The sequence below is a fragment of the Chiloscyllium punctatum genome, chromosome 8 (assembly GCF_047496795.1).
Source record: "Chiloscyllium punctatum isolate Juve2018m chromosome 8, sChiPun1.3, whole genome shotgun sequence".
Lineage (NCBI taxonomy): Eukaryota > Metazoa > Chordata > Chondrichthyes > Orectolobiformes > Hemiscylliidae > Chiloscyllium > Chiloscyllium punctatum.
In genome coordinates, this window is record NC_092746.1 from 47,274,340 (window position 1) to 47,293,724 (window position 19,385).

The 19,385-nt window shown below is 41.6% G+C and overlaps 1 protein-coding gene across 1 annotated transcript in view; it reads left to right on the plus strand.

The window, feature by feature from the left end:
- Positions 1-15,324, plus strand: part of tfpi2 (tissue factor pathway inhibitor 2) — a 39,718-nt gene extending 24,394 nt beyond the window's left edge. The window contains exon 5 of the mRNA XM_072575485.1: positions 8,181-15,324. Within this exon, the coding sequence (XP_072431586.1) occupies positions 8,181-8,287 (107 nt within the window). The 3' untranslated portion in view covers positions 8,288-15,324. The remainder of the gene's footprint in view (positions 1-8,180) is intronic.
- Positions 15,325-19,385: the final 4,061 nt, after the last annotated feature.

Consider the following 19,385-nt stretch of genomic DNA (forward strand, 5'->3'; position numbering starts at 1 on the left):
GAACAAAGTAAAACACTGGTAATGAGGAAATTAATGGAATTAAAGTGTGACAAATCCCGCAGACCTGATGGTTTCCATCCAAGGGGGTTAAAGGGAGCAGGACAGCACATTGTAGGTGCCTCAACTGTAATCTTTCAGAGTTTCCTAAATACAGGATTTGTCCCACTGGATTGGAAAATTGAAAATCATTCCACTTTTTAAGAAGACGAAAGATGAAAACCGAGGAATTACAGGCCACCTAGCCTAATGTCTATGGCAGGGATATTGTTGGTATCTATAATCAAAAATGAGGTAATGAAAACTTCAAATGTATCAGTTATCAGGGAGAGCCAGCATGTATTCATGCCTGACAAATCTCACTGAAATGTTTGAAGAGGCAATATGGTAGTGGATAGGGGAGTGTCTTTGGATGTTTTATATGGACTTCCAGAAAGCATTTGATGAAGTTCCACATAACAGACCTTTAACTAAGGTAGAAATCCTCAAAATTGAGGCCATATTGCTGACACGGCTCAGAAATTGGTTGAGTGGCAAAGAGTAGAAAATAGGGATAACGGGTAGGCAAGTACTGAGTTTAGGATGTACAAGCAGAATTTTTTCAGTCTTGCATATAGTCTGTTTAAATCTTCTGTGGAAATAGCCACATGGTTTTTTAAACTTTATCTAAGCCTGACCATACCTCACATACATTTAGTAGATCATCATTTTTAAAACATTTTGTCCATGAATGTTAGCAGATCATCCAAATCTTCCTCAATGTTCAAATTTTGAGGCTCCACCTCTGAGAATACTTTACACCTCATTTCAACTTTTAGCAGCAGACCTCAGGCGCAAAGTGAAATCTTGTTTATCCTTTGGTCAAATTTTCAGGATGTGACCAATGATATGCCACAAGGATCTCTGTTAGGGCTTCAATTATTCACACCATTAATAACAACTTGTATAGTGGCCTAAAAAAAATTCAAATTTGTTGATGACACAAAGCAGCATGGTAGACTGTGTACTTGCAAACACAAAATTATAAAGAGTTATTGAGGGACTAAGTGAATGGGCAAGACTGTGGTAGATGGAGTTCAATGTAAGCAAGTGTGAGGTCATCCAATTTAGACTGATAAAGGTAGGTCAGGGTACTTTCTAGATGGTGTGAAGTTAAATACAGAGGATGCTCAAAGAGATTTGGGGGTTCTGGTGCATAGATCTTTGAAATATCAAAAATAGATTCAGAAAATAATCAAGAAAGCCTATGGAATGCTGGCCTTTATATCAACAACACCCTGGTTAGACGTCAGTTGGACTCCAGTGAGCAGATCTGGAAACCACACTTTCGGAAGAATAAATTGGCCTTGGAAAGAGTACAGTGTAGTCTTACTAAAATGCTACTTGGACTTCAGGGTTAAGTCATGATGAGAAAATAGACAATTTAGGCCTGTTTTCCCTCAAATTTAGAAGGTTAAGTGGTAATCTGATCAGAATTTTCAAGCTATTCACAGGAAAAGACAGAGTAGATTAAAGATAAACCATTTCTACTGTTTGGAGATTCTAGAAGAAGGGGGGCATAGTCTGAGAATTAGGGTCAGATCATTCAGGAGAGAATGTTGGGAAGCATTTTTATACACAAAGGGTAATGTAGTGATTGTAATGAGGTTAGTCAGGTAGACCCCAGAAAATAAGTTCCCTCATTGGAGCTGCTAATCAGGTCCAATGAGGGAGCCCTGGCTGACAGATAAGAACAGGAGTGTCAGACATCCAGTTCACTCTAAGAACTGGCTCTGCAGAAACTGGATCTGCATCAAGGACTCTCTATGTATAAACAAAGAGAGACTTGGTGATGGGATACTGGCCTCTGTGGAGTTATTTCAGGTAGTATATGTCTGGAACCCTCTTCCATAAATGGCAGTGGACGTTGGATTAGTTGTTAAATTTATCTCTCTCCATTTTTAAATTTTGTTAAGTAAAGGTATTAAAGAATGCAGGTGAAAGGCAGATATATGAAGTTAGGCCACAGATCAGCCATGATCTCATTGAGTGAAAGAACAGGCTCAAGAGACTGAATAGCCCTCTCCTGTTCCTATGTTCCTATGTCAATCAAATGGTTAGTTTTAAAAAACCAATTATTTTTCCCAAGTTCTTTTACATATATTTTGGTGAGCAGATGAAACCCAGCTAAATATTGCAATTAAAAAGTTCCATGTGCAGTCCCACCTCAAAGTATCCATATCAAACCCATGATTATACTGGAGAGAGTGTCGAGGAGATTCACTATGATGTTCACTGGGATAGAAAATCTCAGTTATGAGGAGAGATTGGATAGGCTGGGTTTGTTTTTCTTGGTACAAATAAAGCTGAGGGGGGATCTGATTGTGCTATAAAAAATCATGAGAGGCACAGATCATGAGAATCTTTTTCCCTATGGCAGACGTGTCTAAGATTGGAGTGCGTAAGCTTAAAGTGAGGAATAAGTGGTTAGAGGAGATCTGAGGAAAGGTTTTTCACCCAGAGGCAGGTAGAAATATAGAATGTATTACCCGAGAGGGTGGGTAAAATTCAAGTACTCTTCCAGCATTTAAAAAGTATCTGAATGAACACTTAAAATGGCATGGCATTGTAGGCTACGGACCGGGTACAGGAAAATGGGATTAGTGTAGTTTGGTAATTGTTGATTAGCATAGATGTAGTGGGGCTAAAGGGCCAACTTCAATGCTGTATGGCGCTATGATGATTAAGATTTTTAGATGATATTTAACTGCTTTATAACTGATATTAGGTGCTTTTTAACGTATAAATCAAACACATTTAAGGAGACATTATACATCCACAACCAGCTCATGCGCATATAAATTAGAATAAGCACCAATACATACAGGTAAAACAAAAGGATTGGGGGTAGTAATGGTGGCTCGGGGGAATGAAGTTGGCATGGATTGATTGTCAAAGGTTAAGTAGCTAACCCAAACATGTTTTGGATGCTTAATTTGCCATTTTAAAGTGGTAACCTAGTCTGAGAATATTTGGATAATAATAATGACACTTGTTTCATTTGTTCTGGACCAAGGTAAGAAGTGGTTGCCAAATGCAATCAACTCCAGCTTTCTTCAGAGGCTTCCTATAAGACAGTGGGCCCAGGGAAGCTGGTTTGATATCAAGGATTCCCTAGCACTGTAATTGACAGTGACCTCAGCTGGATCTGACTCATGTCCTTCACTTTGGTCCTCACCCGCTCTCTTCCCTCCTGCAACAGCGCTAAGGTCCCCCTTCTCCTCACCTACTATTCCCAACAACACTCACATCCAGAGGATTATTACCCTGCGTTTCCACCATCTCTAGCAGGATGTCAACAGCAGTCACACATTCCACTCTTCTCCCTTTCCAGCCTTACACAGGGACCATTCCCTCCAGTCAACTCCTCCTTCACTCCCAACACCTCTCCCATGGCACCTTCCCCTGTAACCGCAGATGGTATAGCACCTGTCCATTTACTTCCTCCATTCTCACTATCCAAGGCCCCAAACCCATCTTCCAGGTGAAGCAGTGCTTTACCTGCACCTCACTCAATCTAGTCGACTGCATTTGCTGCTCACAATGTGGTCTCGTCCACATTGGGGAAACGAAGTGCCGACTGGGTGACTGCTTCACAGAACACCTATGCTCTGTCTGGAATAAAGACCCTGAGCTTCCCATTGCTTGCCACTTCAACTCATCGCTGTGTTTTCTGATCAACAATTTTGTGCAGGGTTGCTGCAGTGCTCCAGTGAAGCTCAGTGCAAGCTGAAAGAACAGTTCTTCATTTTCCACTTGGGAACTCTGCTGCCTACTGGACCTGATATTGAATTCAACAACTTTAGGGCTTAAGCACCTTTCTCCATGCTTTCCCCCAGCACCTTCCCTCCATGAAACGAGGCTTTGGCTTCACATGGGTTGCTACCATGCACTACCCATTGTCAGTCACTAATAGTTCCCTTTAGCAGCTATTCATCCCCCAAAGTGATCTTTAACCACTCCCTTGTCTATCCAATTGTGTTTCTCTCTCTTTTGAGTTCTACATTTCACCCATCATTTACTCTTTCCCCTACCTATCTTCTGCACAAAAAACATTATTTTCTGAGCTACTATCAGTTCTGAAGAAGAGTTACCCAATCCAAAATGTTATCTCTGATTTCTCTGCACAATGCTCCCAGATCTGCTGAGATTTTCCAGCTTTCTTTCAGATTTCCAGCATCCCCACAGTTATTTCAGTTTATGATCTAGAGATGACCTGGCTGTGTGAAACAAACTTGAGATGATTTGTTCAATTTGGCCATAGAGAGACCAATTTATTATATCACAACAAGTCTTTTTCAAGAGCAAATAATTCGTAGTATCAAAAGCATTGTGCGGAGATATTGTACCCATGTTATCCCAGGGACACATGGGTATTCAACACAAGCCAACAGGTATTTGAGTCAGCGTACTGGTCAGTGATGAATCTGGATATTTGAAGACTTGTAAGTTCATGTCAAATGAAGCAATGGAGAGAGCATCCACGTCTCCACAACGTCGTATCTATCCCTTGGATATAAGTAGTAACCGATCTGTTCAGTGTACAGAAAAACTATATCCTTGTGATAGATTATTTCTCCAAATTTCCTTTCCACAACAACATAGCAACATAGCAAACATAACTCTTGCTGACATGATGAAAAGTATTTTCAGGTTATTCTGTATCCCATAATGGGCAGTGTCTGACAACAGGCCATTATTAACCTGCAAATCGTTTCAAGGTGTGTGATAAGAGGAAGTGACCCATTGTTACCCCAGCAGAACATGTTGTATGTACATCAAATCAATGGTTATTAAGTTTTAAGCAACAAAGGAGCCTTAGGGTTTTCATTGCTTCATTTTTGTGCAACACCAATGGAGAAGGGATTACCATTTCCAGCACAAATTATACTCAAAATGCCAGCAAGCTGAACAGGGAACTGAAGTATCTATTGTTGTCGAGGAAATGTTATTGTGTGATGTAGCTATAAGCTCATGGAAGGATCCCCGTAGAGTCTTATCTTGGAGGAATAGCTGGAATACAAAGGGAACTTAATGTAAACTCTGAAGGAAAGTGAATGAGCCTTTAGAATTTTGTAAGATAAGGGAGCTCTTGGGCAGTGTGTAGGGGGCGTGGGCAAGGTTAGAGCAAAGATTAGAACAAAGTTTCTGGTATAAACCCTTACAATTTACAGATTGCACCCCTCCCCCCCCACTTTATTGAATTTCTATTTCTATATCCAATAAATTAAGCTTTTGTGACAGGTATTAAATCTTGTGACATAGTTCTGAGACTTAATTGGTGTTTGGATTTCTTCTTTAAACATGAATGATCCACAACAAATTTTGTGTCAGGGCTTTAGGACCCTGGAAAAAATTTGCGATGGTGTCATGGAGCTATTACCCCTGGGAGGAGTTGATTAGATTTTTAAAAAAGCACATGTCGCTACTCATCTTTTTAATGACGTAACAGTAAGATTAGAGCCCGGTATATCTCATATTACCATGTTTACTTGCATTTAATAATAATTTGCTGTTAACCAAGATGGTCGTGTTTTATGACAATAGACAATAGGTGCAGGAGTAGGCCATTTGGCCCTTCCAGCCAGTACCACCATTCGTCATGATCATGGCTGATCATCCACAATCAGTATCCTGTTCCTGCCTTATCCCCATAACCCTTGGTTCCACTATCCTTAAGAGCTCTATCCAACTCTTTCTTGAAAGTATCCAGAGACTTAGCCTCCACAGCATTCTGGAGCAGAGCATTCCATATATCCACCACTCTCTGGGTAAAGAGGTTTCTCCTCAACTCTGTTCTAAATGGCCTACCCCTTGTTTTTAAGCTGTGTCCTCTGGTTCTGGACTCACCCATCAGCAGAAACATGCTTCCTGCCTCCAGAGTGTCAAATCCTTTAATAATCTTATACGTCTCAATCAGATCCCCTCCTGTCCTTCTAAATAAGTATATACAAGCCCAATCGCTCCAATCTTTCAACGTATGATAGTCCTGCCATTGTGGGAATTGACCTCGTGAACCTACGCTGCACTCCCTCAACAGCCAGAATGTCCTTCCTCAAATCTGGAGACCAAAACTTCACACAATATTCCAGGTGCGGTCTCACCAGGGCCCTGTACAGCTGCAGAAGGACCTCTTTGCTTCTATACTCAATTCCTCTTGTTATGAAGGCCAGCATGCTGTTAGCTTTCTTCACTGCCTGCTGTACCTGCATGCTTGCTTTCATTGATGTACAAGAACACCCAGATCTCATTGTACTTCCCCTTTACCTAACTTTACTCCATTTAGATAGTAATATGCCTTCCTGTACTTGCCACCAAAGTGGATAACCACACATTTATCCACATTAAGCTGCATCTGCCATGCATCCATCCTCTCTCCTAGCCTATCCAAGTCACCCTGTATTCTCATAACATCCTCCTCACACTTCATCCTGCCACCCCACTTTGTGTCATCAACAAATTCACTAATATTACTTTTAATGCCTTCATCTATATCATTAATGTATATTGTAAACAGCTGCGTTCCCAGCACCGAACCTTGTGGTACTCCACTGGTCACTGCCTGCCATTCCGAAAGGGACCTGTTTATGACTACTCTTTGCTTCCTGTTAGCCAGCCAATTTTCAATCTAAGTTAAAATTTTGCCCTCAATACCATGTGCCCTAATTTTGCTCACTAATCTCCTATGTGGGATTTTATCAAAGGCTTTCTGAAAGTCCAGTTACAATACATCTACTGGCTCTCCCTTGTCCATCTTCATAGTTACATCCTCAAAAAATTCCAGTAGATTAGTCAAGCATGATTTCCCTTCGTAAGTCCATGCTGACTCTGACCTATCCTGTTACTGCTATCCAATTGACTCCAGCATCTTTCCCACCACTATTGTCAGGCTAACCGGTCTATAATTCCCATGTTTTCTCTCTCCCTCCCTTCTTGAAAAATGGGAAAACATTAGCCACCCTCCAATCCACAGGAACTGATCCTGAATCTATAGAACATTGGAAAATGATTACCAATGTGTCCACAATTTCTAGAGCCACCTCCTTAAGTACCCTAGGATGCAGATCGGGGACTTATCAGCCTTCAGACCTATCAGTCTATCCAACACCATTTCCTCCCTAATATAAATTCCCTTCAGTTCATCCATTACTCGAGGTCCTTTAGCCACTATTACATCTGGAAGATTGCTTGTGTCTTACCCAGTGAAGACAGATCCAAAATTCCTATTCAACTTTTCTGCCATTTCCTTGCTCCCCATAATAAATTCACCCATTTCTGTCTTCAATTTTGGTCTTAACCATTTTGTTCTTTTCACACACCTAAGAAAGCTTTTACTATCCTTCTTTATATTTTTGGCCAGTTTGCCTTTGTATCTCATTTTTTCTCCGCATATTGCCTTTTTTAGTTGTCCTCTGTTGCTCTTTAAAAGTTTCCCAGTTCTCCAGCTTCCCGCTCATCTTTGCTATGCTGTACTTCCTCTCTTTTATCTTTATACAGTTCTGAACTTCCCTCGCCAGTCATGGCCGCCCCTGCATCCCCTTACGATCTTTTTCCTCTTTGGAATGAGCTGATCCTGCATCTTCTGCATTGTATCCAGAAATACCTGCCATTGTTATTCCACTGCCATCCCTGCGAGGGTATTGAACTACTGAACTTTGGCCAGCTCCTCCCTCATCACTCCATAGTTCCCTTTGTTCAACTGAAATACTGACACTTCCAATTCTCCCTTCTCCCTCTCAAATTGCAGATTAAAACTGATCATATTATGGTCATTATCTCCTCATGGCTCCTTTACTTCGAGGTCCCTGATCAAATCTGGTTTATTGCACAATTGCCTTCTCTCTGGTAGACTCCAGTACAAGCTGTTCTAAGAATGCATCTCGGAAACACTCCATAAACTCCCTTTCTTGGGGTCCAGTGCCATTCTGATTCTCCCAGTCTACCTGCATGTTGAAATCCCCTGCAATAGTACCTTTGTGACAGGCCAATTCCAACTCCTTATTCAACCCAGAGTTTTAAAACTGTTAGCCCATGTTACACAAAATACTCTTGGTTGTTGTGTTATAAGATTGTTGGATATGCAGGCTGCACAGAACATCAAAAATATATTGATTTTCCTCGATGTTTTGTTTCCTTTTTGACAGGTGACAGGAAACCAGTGAAAAGCAAAGTTCCTGTGAAACCAGCTTATAAGACAATTACATTAAAAAGCAGAAAGCAGTTTTTAAGAAACCAAAAGAGGAAAATTTAAATGTTGACCACTCCTAACAAGAAGGTCCAAGTCAAATGTTTTTACATTTTCCATCTTGGATTAAAATCTGGACTGTAATCAACATTTTCTTCATATCTTTGAAGATGAAAAGAGGATTTACAATCAATATCTAATCTCCCACAGTAGTCTGAGAGTACAGAGCTTTTTTGTTTCAGATTAGGCTTTGCTGCATTTATTATGGTGTCACTAATTTTGCTGAAGAGAATATTTTAATGACAATGGGAAACTAAAGAAAGGAAGGATTTAATGGATCAACTGATCATTTGTCATTCCACTCATTTTTATACTGTTCTAGTGGAATCTGTTTCTTTTAGATATCATACAATTGAAATGGATGAATTTCAAGCATTGAATGCAGTAAAAAAGATTTTACTTCAAGATCTGTGCACTCTTTTCTTAAGTGCTTGTTTAGTTGGAAAATGTATTCCTTGTGGTCAATTTCTTCTTGTCATCTTTTCTATGACTTATTTCCATTCATGTAAATGTAAAACTTTAGAATTATTAAGTCCCCTCATAATTATCGCTTGAATTCAAAAGCACCAGCAATTTCAACTGATTCACTACATTTAAATGGGTTCTAACCTCTACATTAGGTTCTTTGTGACTAACAGTGAGAGGACTAGAACATAGAGTTTAATTCCATTTCTGAGCACAGATTTATAAAGGAACCTTGAGCTCTCTTTCAAAAGAAATAGAGCTCAGAGAAGTTAAATTACATTGTTGCTTTAACTAGTTAGAATCACATTAAATCCTATAATTGATTAAAGCATACTGAATAATTTTTATGGCGTTTTCTTTTTAGCAATTATATACATATTAAATATGAAGTACTAGAATTTATTCTTAAGAAGTGGAGGAATTTGATAATATCCAAAAACGCTATCTTATTGGAATAAATTCTGCATTGCCACTTCCTTTTATAAATGCACAGTAGAAATGGGAATATTTATGTACTGAAGCCTTTTAAAAAATTAAAAAGAATGAATAACAAACTTGTGAACTTATTTCTTTGTATAGATTACAGGGTAACAGTTCTGAACTGCTTATGCATTAAATTTGTAGCCTTGCAGTAGGCTCCTGGAGAAGTGTTTCCAGTGATTTCAAATCTAATCCAATAAAGATGCAATTTGAAAATGATGGGGAGGTGCCCCCTAGTTCGATGTCCATTCCACTGCCATTAAACGTGTTGTGGATGGATGAACTTGCACACCTCTTCAGACACCCAGATTGGTCAGCAATTCTAATAGTCCTGACAGCACTGGAGTTCTATAGTGGGTCTGGCCAGGACAACAAGTATATCCAAGAATTGTGGGATAGGTTTGACTTGGTTTTATCTTTCCCCTCTCTCTGACGTGCCAGTGTGGTGGGATTTAAAGAATGTGCAGGAGCTGGGGAAGAAACATACAAACACATGAACGAGTACAGGAGCAGGCTATCTAGTCCTTTTTGAGTCTGCTTTACCATTTAATGAGTTCATAGTTGATCTCATTGTAATTCAAATCCATATTCCTGCCGACACCTGACACCTGCAAGCAACAATTTGATTTCAGATAGTCAACATGGTTTCGTCAAGGGCAGGTCGTGTCTCAAAAACCTCATTGAGTTTTTTGAGAAGGTGACCAAGCATGTAGATGAGGTAGGGCAGTTAAGCCTTTGATAAGATTCCACATGGCAGGCTGTTGGAGAAAATGCAGAGGCATGGAATTGAGGGTGATTTAGCAGTTTGGATTAGAAACTGGCTTTCTGAAAGAAGGCAGCAAGTGGTGGTTGATGGCAAATATTCAGCCTGGAGTCCAGCTACTAGTGGTGTGTCACAAGAATCTGTTTTGGGGCCACTGCTGTTTGTCATTTTTATAAATGACTTAGACGCAGGCATAGGTGGACGGATTAGTAAATTTGTAGATGACACTAAAGTCGGTGGAGTAGTGGTATGTTTGGAAGAATTTTACAGGTTGCAGGGGAACTTGGATAAACTGCAGAATTGGGCTGAGAGGTGTCAAATGGAGTTCAATGCAGCTAAATGTCAGGTGATGCACTTTGGGAAGAATAATAGGAAGGCATAGTACTGGGTCAATGGAAAGATTCTTGGTAGTGTGGATGTGCAGAGGGATCTTAGAGTCCATGTACAGAGATCCCTGAAAGTTGCCACCCGGGTGGATAGTGCTGTTAAGAAGGCATAAGGTGTGTTAGGTTTCATTCATAGAGGGATTGAGTTACGGAGCCGCAATATTATGCTGCAACTATACAAAACGCTGGTACGGCCACACTTGGAATATTGTGTGCAGTTCTGGTCCCCATATTTCGGGAAGGATGTGGAAGCATTAGAAAAGGTGCAGAGAAGATTTACCAGGATGTTGCCTGGTCTGGAGGGAAGGTCTTATGAGGAAAGGCTGAGAGACTTCGGTCTGTTCTCATTGGAAAGAAGAAGGCTAAGAGGGGAATTGATAGAGACATACAAGGTGATCAGAGGATTAGATAGGGTAGACAGTGAAAGTCTTTTTCCTAGGATGATGATGTTTGCTTGTATGAGGGGGCATAACTACAAATTGAGGGGTGATAGATTTAAGACAGATGTCAGAGGCAGGTTCTTTACACAGCGAGTGGTAAGGGCATGGAATGCCCTATCCACTAATGTAGTCAACTCAGCCACATTAGGGAGATTTAAACAATCTTCAGATAAGCTCATGGATGATTTTGGGGTAGTGTAGGGGGACGAGCTGAGAATAGTTCACAGGTCAGCGCAACATTGAGGGCCGAAGGGTCTGTTCTGCGCTGTATTGTTGTATGTTCTATCATTTCACCCTCTTATTTCACCAGAAAACATCCATGCCTGCCTTAAAAACATTCAAATACTGCCTTTTCAGGAAGGGAATTCCAAAATGTTACGACCTATGCAAGAAAATAACTTCACATCTGCTCCGTTTTAACATGTAACCATATTAACCAGTGACCCTTTAGATCTTGAATTTCCCATTTAATAGAAACAACCTCTCCATACCTATCCTGCCAAGATTATATGCACCAATTAAGTTATTTTTTTACTCCTTTAAACTCCAGCAGATGCAAGCCTAGCCAACCTTTTCTCATGTGACAACCTGCCTATTCCAGGTATTAGTTTGGTGAACCATCAATGAACAGCTTTGAATGCATTTACTTCTGGTCAACCTGTTCAGACCTGTTGTGATACACCTCTGGAGCAGATGGGACTTCAACCCTAGCCATTTATATACTTTCTTAAGGTGACCAATATTCTACACAGTGTTCCAGAAGTGGTCTTAGCAATGCACTGATTAACCAAAGCTTAATCTTTTAAATTTCTCAATGATTCCCCTCAGGATAAACAATGGCATTCTATTAGTATTCCTAATTGTTTGCTGTGCTTACATATGACCCTATTGTGATTCATTCAGTTAGACATCCAGATCATTCTGAATCTCAGAGCTCTGCAATCCCATACCCTTTAAATAATATCCTTTTCTTAAAATTCTACCTATAAAATGGACAATTTCATACTTCCCTCCATTATACTCCATTTTGTCACATCCTGCCCACTCACTTAACCTATCTATATCACTTTGTAGCCTCCATGCATCTTTTCACAGCTTATCTTCCTATTTATTTTTGAGTTGTCAGCATATTTGGCAAACATATCATCAGTCCCTTCATCCAAGCCCTTTATATAAATAGTAAACAGTTGATTTCCCAGCACTGAGCCCAGTGACACACCATTCATTACATCCTGCCAATCTGGAAAAGACTAATTTATATTTACTCCCTGCTTCCTGTTAGCCAGCCAATCATTTATCCATGTTAATGTGCTACTCCTGCACCATGAGATTTTAGTTTCTACATTAACCTATGGTGTGGCACTTCATCACATGCCTTTTAAAATTTGGAGACCATGTATCCAGTGGGTTCCTTTTATTCACAACATATACTTTCTTAAGATGACCAATATTCTACAGTGTTCAGAAGCGTTCTTATTAGGTCATTGATTAGCCAAAGCATAAACTCAATGAACTCCATTTCACCAACTTCACCAACACCTTCCAACCTGACCTCAAATTCACTTGGGCCATCTCCTTCATCTCCCTCCCCTTCCTGGACCTCTCCACCTCCATCTCTGGTGACTGACTCAACACAGTCATTTATTTCACCGACCCTCACAGCTACCTTGTCTACACCTCCTCTTACCTCCCCACCCTGTAAAAACACGATCGCTTACTCCCAATTCCTCCACCTCTGCTGTATCTGCTTCCAGGAGGAGCAATTCCACTCCAGGATGTCTCAGATGGCCTCCTATTTCAGGGACAGCAATTTCCATTCCCCTGTTATCAACAATGCCTTCCAGCACATCTCCACTTCCCGCACCTCTGCCTTTGAATCACAGCTTCCCACCCCCCGCCCACTTACCAAGGATAGAACCCTCCCCGTCATCAGCTTCCACCCCATGATTCTCCAGATACAGTGCATTATCCTATGCCATTTCCACCACATACAGTCAGACCCCACCACCAGAGATATATTTCCCTCCCTACTCCTACTGAATTCCGCAGTGACCATTCCCTCTATGACTCCCTTATTAGGTCCGTGACTCCCACCTAACCACCCTTCACTCCCGGCACCTTCCCTTACCACTACAGGAGGTGTAAAACCTGCGCCCACACCTCTCCCAGCACCTCCATTCAAGGCCCCAAAGGCTTTTTTTATATCTGGCAGAGATTGTCCTGTACATCCACCCACCTCATCTACAGTGTCCATTGCTCCCGATGGAATCTCCTCTATATCGGGCAGACAGGACACCAACATGTGGAGCATTTCAGGGAACATCACCGGGACACATGCATCAAACAACCCCACCACCCTGTGGCTGACCACTTAAACTCCTCCTCCCATGCCCTCAAGGACATGCAAATCCTGGGCTTCCTCCACTGCCAAATTAAAGCCACCCTCCAACTGGAGGAAGAACACTTAATCTTTTACTTTGGGACCCTTCAACCACACAGCATCAACATCAACATCAACTTCACTAGTTTCCAAATCTCCCCTTCCCCCACCTCATCCCAGATCTAACCCTCCATCTTGGCATCGCCCTCTTGATCTGTTCTACTTGTCCATCTTTCTTCCCACCTATCTGCTCCATCCTCCCCACCAACCTATTGCAATTCCCCTCGTCATGCATCCACCTTCCCCCCAACCCCACCCCACCCCCTATTTATCTCTCAGCTCCCTTCCCTCTCCAATTCCCATTTGACTTATGCCCAAAATGTTGACACTTCTGTTCCTCGGATGCTGCCTGACCTGCTGTGCTTTTCCAGCACCTCACTGTTTGACTCTGACTCTTTAGTATCTGCAGCCCTTATTTTCTCCATTTGATTGTTTGAACTTGATTTCCCTTTCACAAAACCACATTGACAATGCCTGATTACCTTGAACTTACCTACGTGTCCTGTTAGAAGTTTTTAACTCATAGTTTTGAACATCTTTCCCATGACTTTGTTAGGCTAATAGACAGTAGTTTCCTGTTTCTCATCTTCCTTACTTTTTCAAAAAGGGAATTCCATTTATTGTTTTCCAGTGTGATGGGATCTTCTCTGACTTTAGGGTAATTGATCTTCTTGGATGATGATCCCAGTAGGAAAAGGTGATGGTACCCTATCTTCGTCCTCCCAATTTAAGCACTTTCTAAAAAAAATCATGAATCCCTCTCTTGCTTGGTTGCCCATGGTAACTATCATGGGATAAACATTTCACTCTTCATTGTTTTGTTACATACAATGGGCTCCTGATTTTGACACCTATCCTGTGATACGGCAGCCAGCACAGTCAGTAGTTGAATGGGTGGTCATTCGCCACACTCCTTATATTACATACCCAAATCCCCATCTCTCACCCCACATCGACACAACTGATGGAGGCATGTCATATCCGGCCCCTTGTTTCCTATAATCTGGAAAATGCATTTTCATTCACTATCTGTTCTTAAAGATTTGCATAGCAACAGTTAAAATTTATAAACTTTTGAGTTTAATCTACTCTTTGAATTTGGAATACTTTGATGCTGAAATGAGCCAATTAATCATGTTATGTCAGATGCATGTTAATCATAGTTCCTGTTTCCTTGGCGAAAATAACAATATGTTTATTTAAAGCCAAGTGTGTGAACATAAACATAATGTTTCATCAAATATTAACAGCAAAATATGAATGCAATAATGCATTGTTTAAGAAAAGGTGATATTAGGTAACTTGCCTTTGCTGAACATTCCATATGAAATGTGAAAAAGCTTTGAGTAGATTTTTGTTCTTATACCACTATTAGAGAACTGGTTGACAAGAACAGTTCCAGGGAAGAGACACTTTGTTCTGCAGATCAATTAGAAATGTTGGGACTGTTTTTCTTAGAAAAGAGAAAGCTGAGAAGAAATTTAGGGCAAGCCTTCAAAATTATTCATGGTTTTAGGGATAGGGAGGAAGTGTTCCACCTCACAAAACGGTCCAGAATGTGATGGCCTGGGTTTAAAGTAGTTTGCAAAAGCAGCATGGAAACAGGAATTAAGAGCAAGCATTGGAGCCTGCTATGCCATTCATTCTGATCATGGAGGATCATCCATCTCAATAGCCTGTTCCTGCTCCCCCACCTCACTCCTATTGATCCCTTTAGCCCCAGGTGCGGCTTCCAACCTCTTAAACTCATACGATGTTTTGGCCTTGACTTCATTCTGTAGTCACAAGCTGCACAGACTCACCACTCTCTCGATGAAGAAAATTTTTACTCATCTCAGTCCGAAATGGTTTACCCTATATCCTTAGACTGCGCCCCTGGTCCTGGACTCCCCTACCATGAAAGACATCGTACCTATATTTACCCTGTCTGATCTTACATAGAAAATTAATAGAATTACCTTTATGACCTTTACAGTAATTACATGTATATATTATATATATTAAAATATATGAATTACTCACTTTATTCTTAGAATAAGGGAAATCTGATAGCTTTCAAAGATCCTGTTGGAATAAATTCTGTACCTATTCTATAATCTCACTTATAAAGAGGTAATATTTATGTACTGAAACTTAAAGAAATAAAATGAATAACAAATGATGTAATGTGTGAATGCATTTATTTCTCCAGATGACATGGTACATAATGAAGTATGCGGTAAAGATGTATATGAGAAAAAAAAGGTAAAAACAATGACTGCAGATGCTGGAAACCAGATTCTGGATTAGTGGTGCTGGAAGAGCACAGCAGTTCAGGCAGCATCCAAGTAGCTTCGAAATCGACGTTTCGGGCAAAAGCCCTTCATCAGGAATAAAGGCAGTGAGCCTGAAGCGTGGAGAGATAAGCTAGAGGAGGGTGGGGGTGGGGAGAAAGTAGCATAGAGTACAATGGGTGAGTGGGGGAGGGGATGAAGGTGATAGGTCAAGGAGAAGAGGGTGGAGTGGATAGGTGGAAAAGAAGATAGGCAGGTAGGACAAGTCCGGGCAAGTCAAGGGGACAGTTACTGAGCTGGAAGTTTAGAACTAGGGTGAGGTGGGGGAAGGGGAAATGAGGAAACTGTTGAAGTCTATATTGATGCCCTGGGGTTGAAGTGTTCCGAGGCAGAAGATGAGGCATTCTTCCTCCAGGCGTCTGGTGGTGAGGGAGCGGTGGTGAAGGAGGCCCAGGGCCTCCATGTCCTCGGCAGAGTGGGAGGGGGAGATGAAATGTTGGGCCACGGGGCGGTTTGGTTGATTGGTGCGGGTGTCCCGGAGATGTTCCCTAAAGCGCTCTGCTAGGAGGCGCCCAGTCTCCCCAATGTAGAGGAGACCGCATCGGGAGCAACGGATACAATAAATGATATTAGTGGATGTGCAAGTAAAACTTTGATGAATGTGGAAGGCTCCTTTGGGGCCTTGGATAGAGGTAAGGGAGGAGGTGTGGGTGCAGGTTTTACAGTTCCTGCGGTGGCAGGGGAAAGTGCCAGGATTGGAGGGTGGGTTGTTTGGGGGCGTGGACCTGACCAGGTAGTTGCGGAGGGAACGGTCTTTGCGGAAGGCGGAAAGGGGTGGGGAGGGAAATATATCCCTGGTAGTGGGGTCTGTTTGGAGGTGGCGGAAATGTTGGCGGATGATTTGGTTTATGCGAAGGTTGGTAGGGTGGAAGGTGAGCATCAGGGGCATTCTGTCCTTGTTACGGTTGGAGGGGTGGGGTCTGAGGGCGGAGGTGCGGGATGTGGACGAGATGTGTTGGAGGGCATCTTTAACCACGTGGGAAGGGAAATTGCGGTCTCTAAAGAAGGAGGCCATCTGGTGTGTTCTGTGGTGGAACTGGTCCTCCTGGGAACAGATCCGGCGGAGGCGGAGGAATTGGGAATACGGGATGGCATTTTTGCAAGAGGTAGGGTGGGAAGAGATGTAATCCAGGTAGCTGTGGGAGTCGGTGGGTTTGTAAAAAATGTCAGTGTCAAGTCGGTCGTCATTAATGGAGATGGAGAGGTCCAGGAAGGGGAGGGAGGTGTCAGAGATGGTCCAGGTAAATTTAAGGTCAGGGTGGAAAGTGTTGGTGAAGTTGATGAATTGCTCAACCTCCTCGTGGGAGCATGAGGTGGCACCAATGCAGTCATCAATGTAGCGGAGGAAGAGGTGGGGAGTGGGGCCGGTATAATTATGGAAGATCAATTGCTCTATGTAGCCAACAAAGAGACAGGCATAGCTGGGGCCATACGTGTGCCCATGGCTAGAAAGCCTATTACATTCCACGTGACTCCCCGAAATTAACGCTTCACTGGTTTTTGGTAAAATCAGCCCCAAACTGAGTGAATGTGGATTTTCTAATATTTTGGGCTGTGCCAATTTCAGAGTTTCAGTTTCACGGAGTTATTCCTTCCGGGAGCTTTGGTAAACTGTTGCATGCAATTCTCTGCTACTCTCCTGCCTCCACGGTGCACTCTGATGCAATCTTGTGCTCAACAGGGGCAAGAGGTGCTTACTGGTGGCAGGACCTTAAGGCACCAATGTTATGGGTACCATATTTAAACCCCAGTTGCACACTGTTTCAAACATTGCATCTAGGAATTACCCTCACTTATTGTTGTTCAATTACAAACAGCATGGCAAAGACAGACAAGTTGGTAACATAATTTTCAGACAGGGGCCTGGGAGTCCTGATGGATTGTATGATGGGAAAGGGGGCCATCTGCCTTCCTCAGGACCAACAGAGGAACCAATGGCACAAGATGCTCCCAGACTGCTTGAAGTAGATTCACTCACTGCTCTCACTCACGCTCACCAAACCATGCCTGCTCTCTGCATTTCATGCGCATTCACTCTGGACACCTCACCAATTGTCCTGACTGAGGACAGATCAACACCCCAACTAATCAAAAATGACCATAAATCACTTTAGTAGACTAAGGACTACTCCACTTTGACTTTCTAACATTTGAGTAAAGAACAAGCAGTATATTTGTCAAATAAGCTGTAGTTATGACTTGACAGAGCAAGGTATGCCAACATATCTGCCCCTGGACTGCTCGTTGCTAGCCAATGGACAGGTATTGGACAATGCTCTTGACTTACCGTACCAGTATCCCTAACAGGCAACAGTGCTCACAGATTTAACTGAGGATTAATCCCTTACCCTATGAGACATGGTCATTAGTTTGAAGCACATGCTCTGTGCTCGCCAGGTAAGCTGCTGGCATATGCTGTAGGTGTGATATTAATATAGCACAGTGGCATTAATCAGGATGTCCACCACTTAGATTGATCATTGCTGATGTGAAGGCTCATTAGAATTATTCCTGGGATAAGAGGGCTCTCCTGTGAGGAAAGACTGATTAGAATGGGCCAATACACTTTGGAGTTGAGAAAGATGACAAGTTAGACACTGGATCATATGAGACCCTGACAGGGTTTGACAGAGTTTGACAGAGTAGCTGCTAACAGGTTGTTTCCATTGGGTGGAGAGTCTAGAACTGGAGGGTGTCAGCTACGGATAGTTGAACAATTTTTGTCAATACTGTCGAAATGGTAGAGACAATTTGAGCATGTTTTTAACCAGTGCTTATTTATATTTTACTATTTAACAGATTGCAACACTATATTGCAGTAAGTTAAGTGGTTGCATTAACTTAATTATATGTGCACATTTTAGATCAAAAATCTAGAAGCCAGATTAATTTAATGGGTACAGTATGTCAAATGTTTTAAGACAAGCAAACAATTGTAGGTTTAAAATGAAATGTCTAATAACATGTAAGGAATTTTAATGCAGACATTCTCATGTGTATCAGAAGTTAAATAGAACCTTTTTTTGTACTAAAGGGATCATTAGATCAGGTTTTAATCAATGTGATGGGATTTAGCTGAGAATTGTAATTAAAATTGTATCTAATTGCATTGGTCTACACAGTTAGGAGCTCCTTTCAACTAAACCACTCGGCAGGAAATAGTTGCTTTGGAGTAAGCCATGGGTTTTATCACCTACCAAATGTATATTTGATTTTGCACATATCATCACACTATTGCCCCCCCTTTTGGGGGTGTGATAGGAGGAATCTGAGACTGAATATCAGTCCATTGAATCATATCATGAATGTTCTTTTGTGGCCAAGACATTTTGGCATGTGACTTGAACTCAGAGTTATCTGGGTATACATATGGGACACTACCACTGCATCACCAGCCTATAGCTATTCATTAAAACCACAGGGAGTAGAACTGAACTGGTGTAAAATGAATGATGGAGCCAAACCAACACCCTACTGTTTTTCATCCACAAGTTGGGTTACAATTGCTTCCTTAACTGTTGCATGTAGCAATGAAAGAAGATTTTGCTGGAAGAATTCAGAAACGTGAATAGGGTTCATTGGCTAAGCATGTATATTAGTCAGAGCCATTGGAAATGTGGCTCATTGGTAATGACACTAAAATGGTAATGAAGAGATAATTGAGTCAAAATCCCACCATTGTAGTTTGAGAATTAAAATTTGCTTTTTAACTACCTGGAAATATAAAGCATGTGTTAGTAAAAGTGAAGGTGAAGTTGTCAACTCAGTGTAAAAATCCATAGGTTCACAGCCAGTTT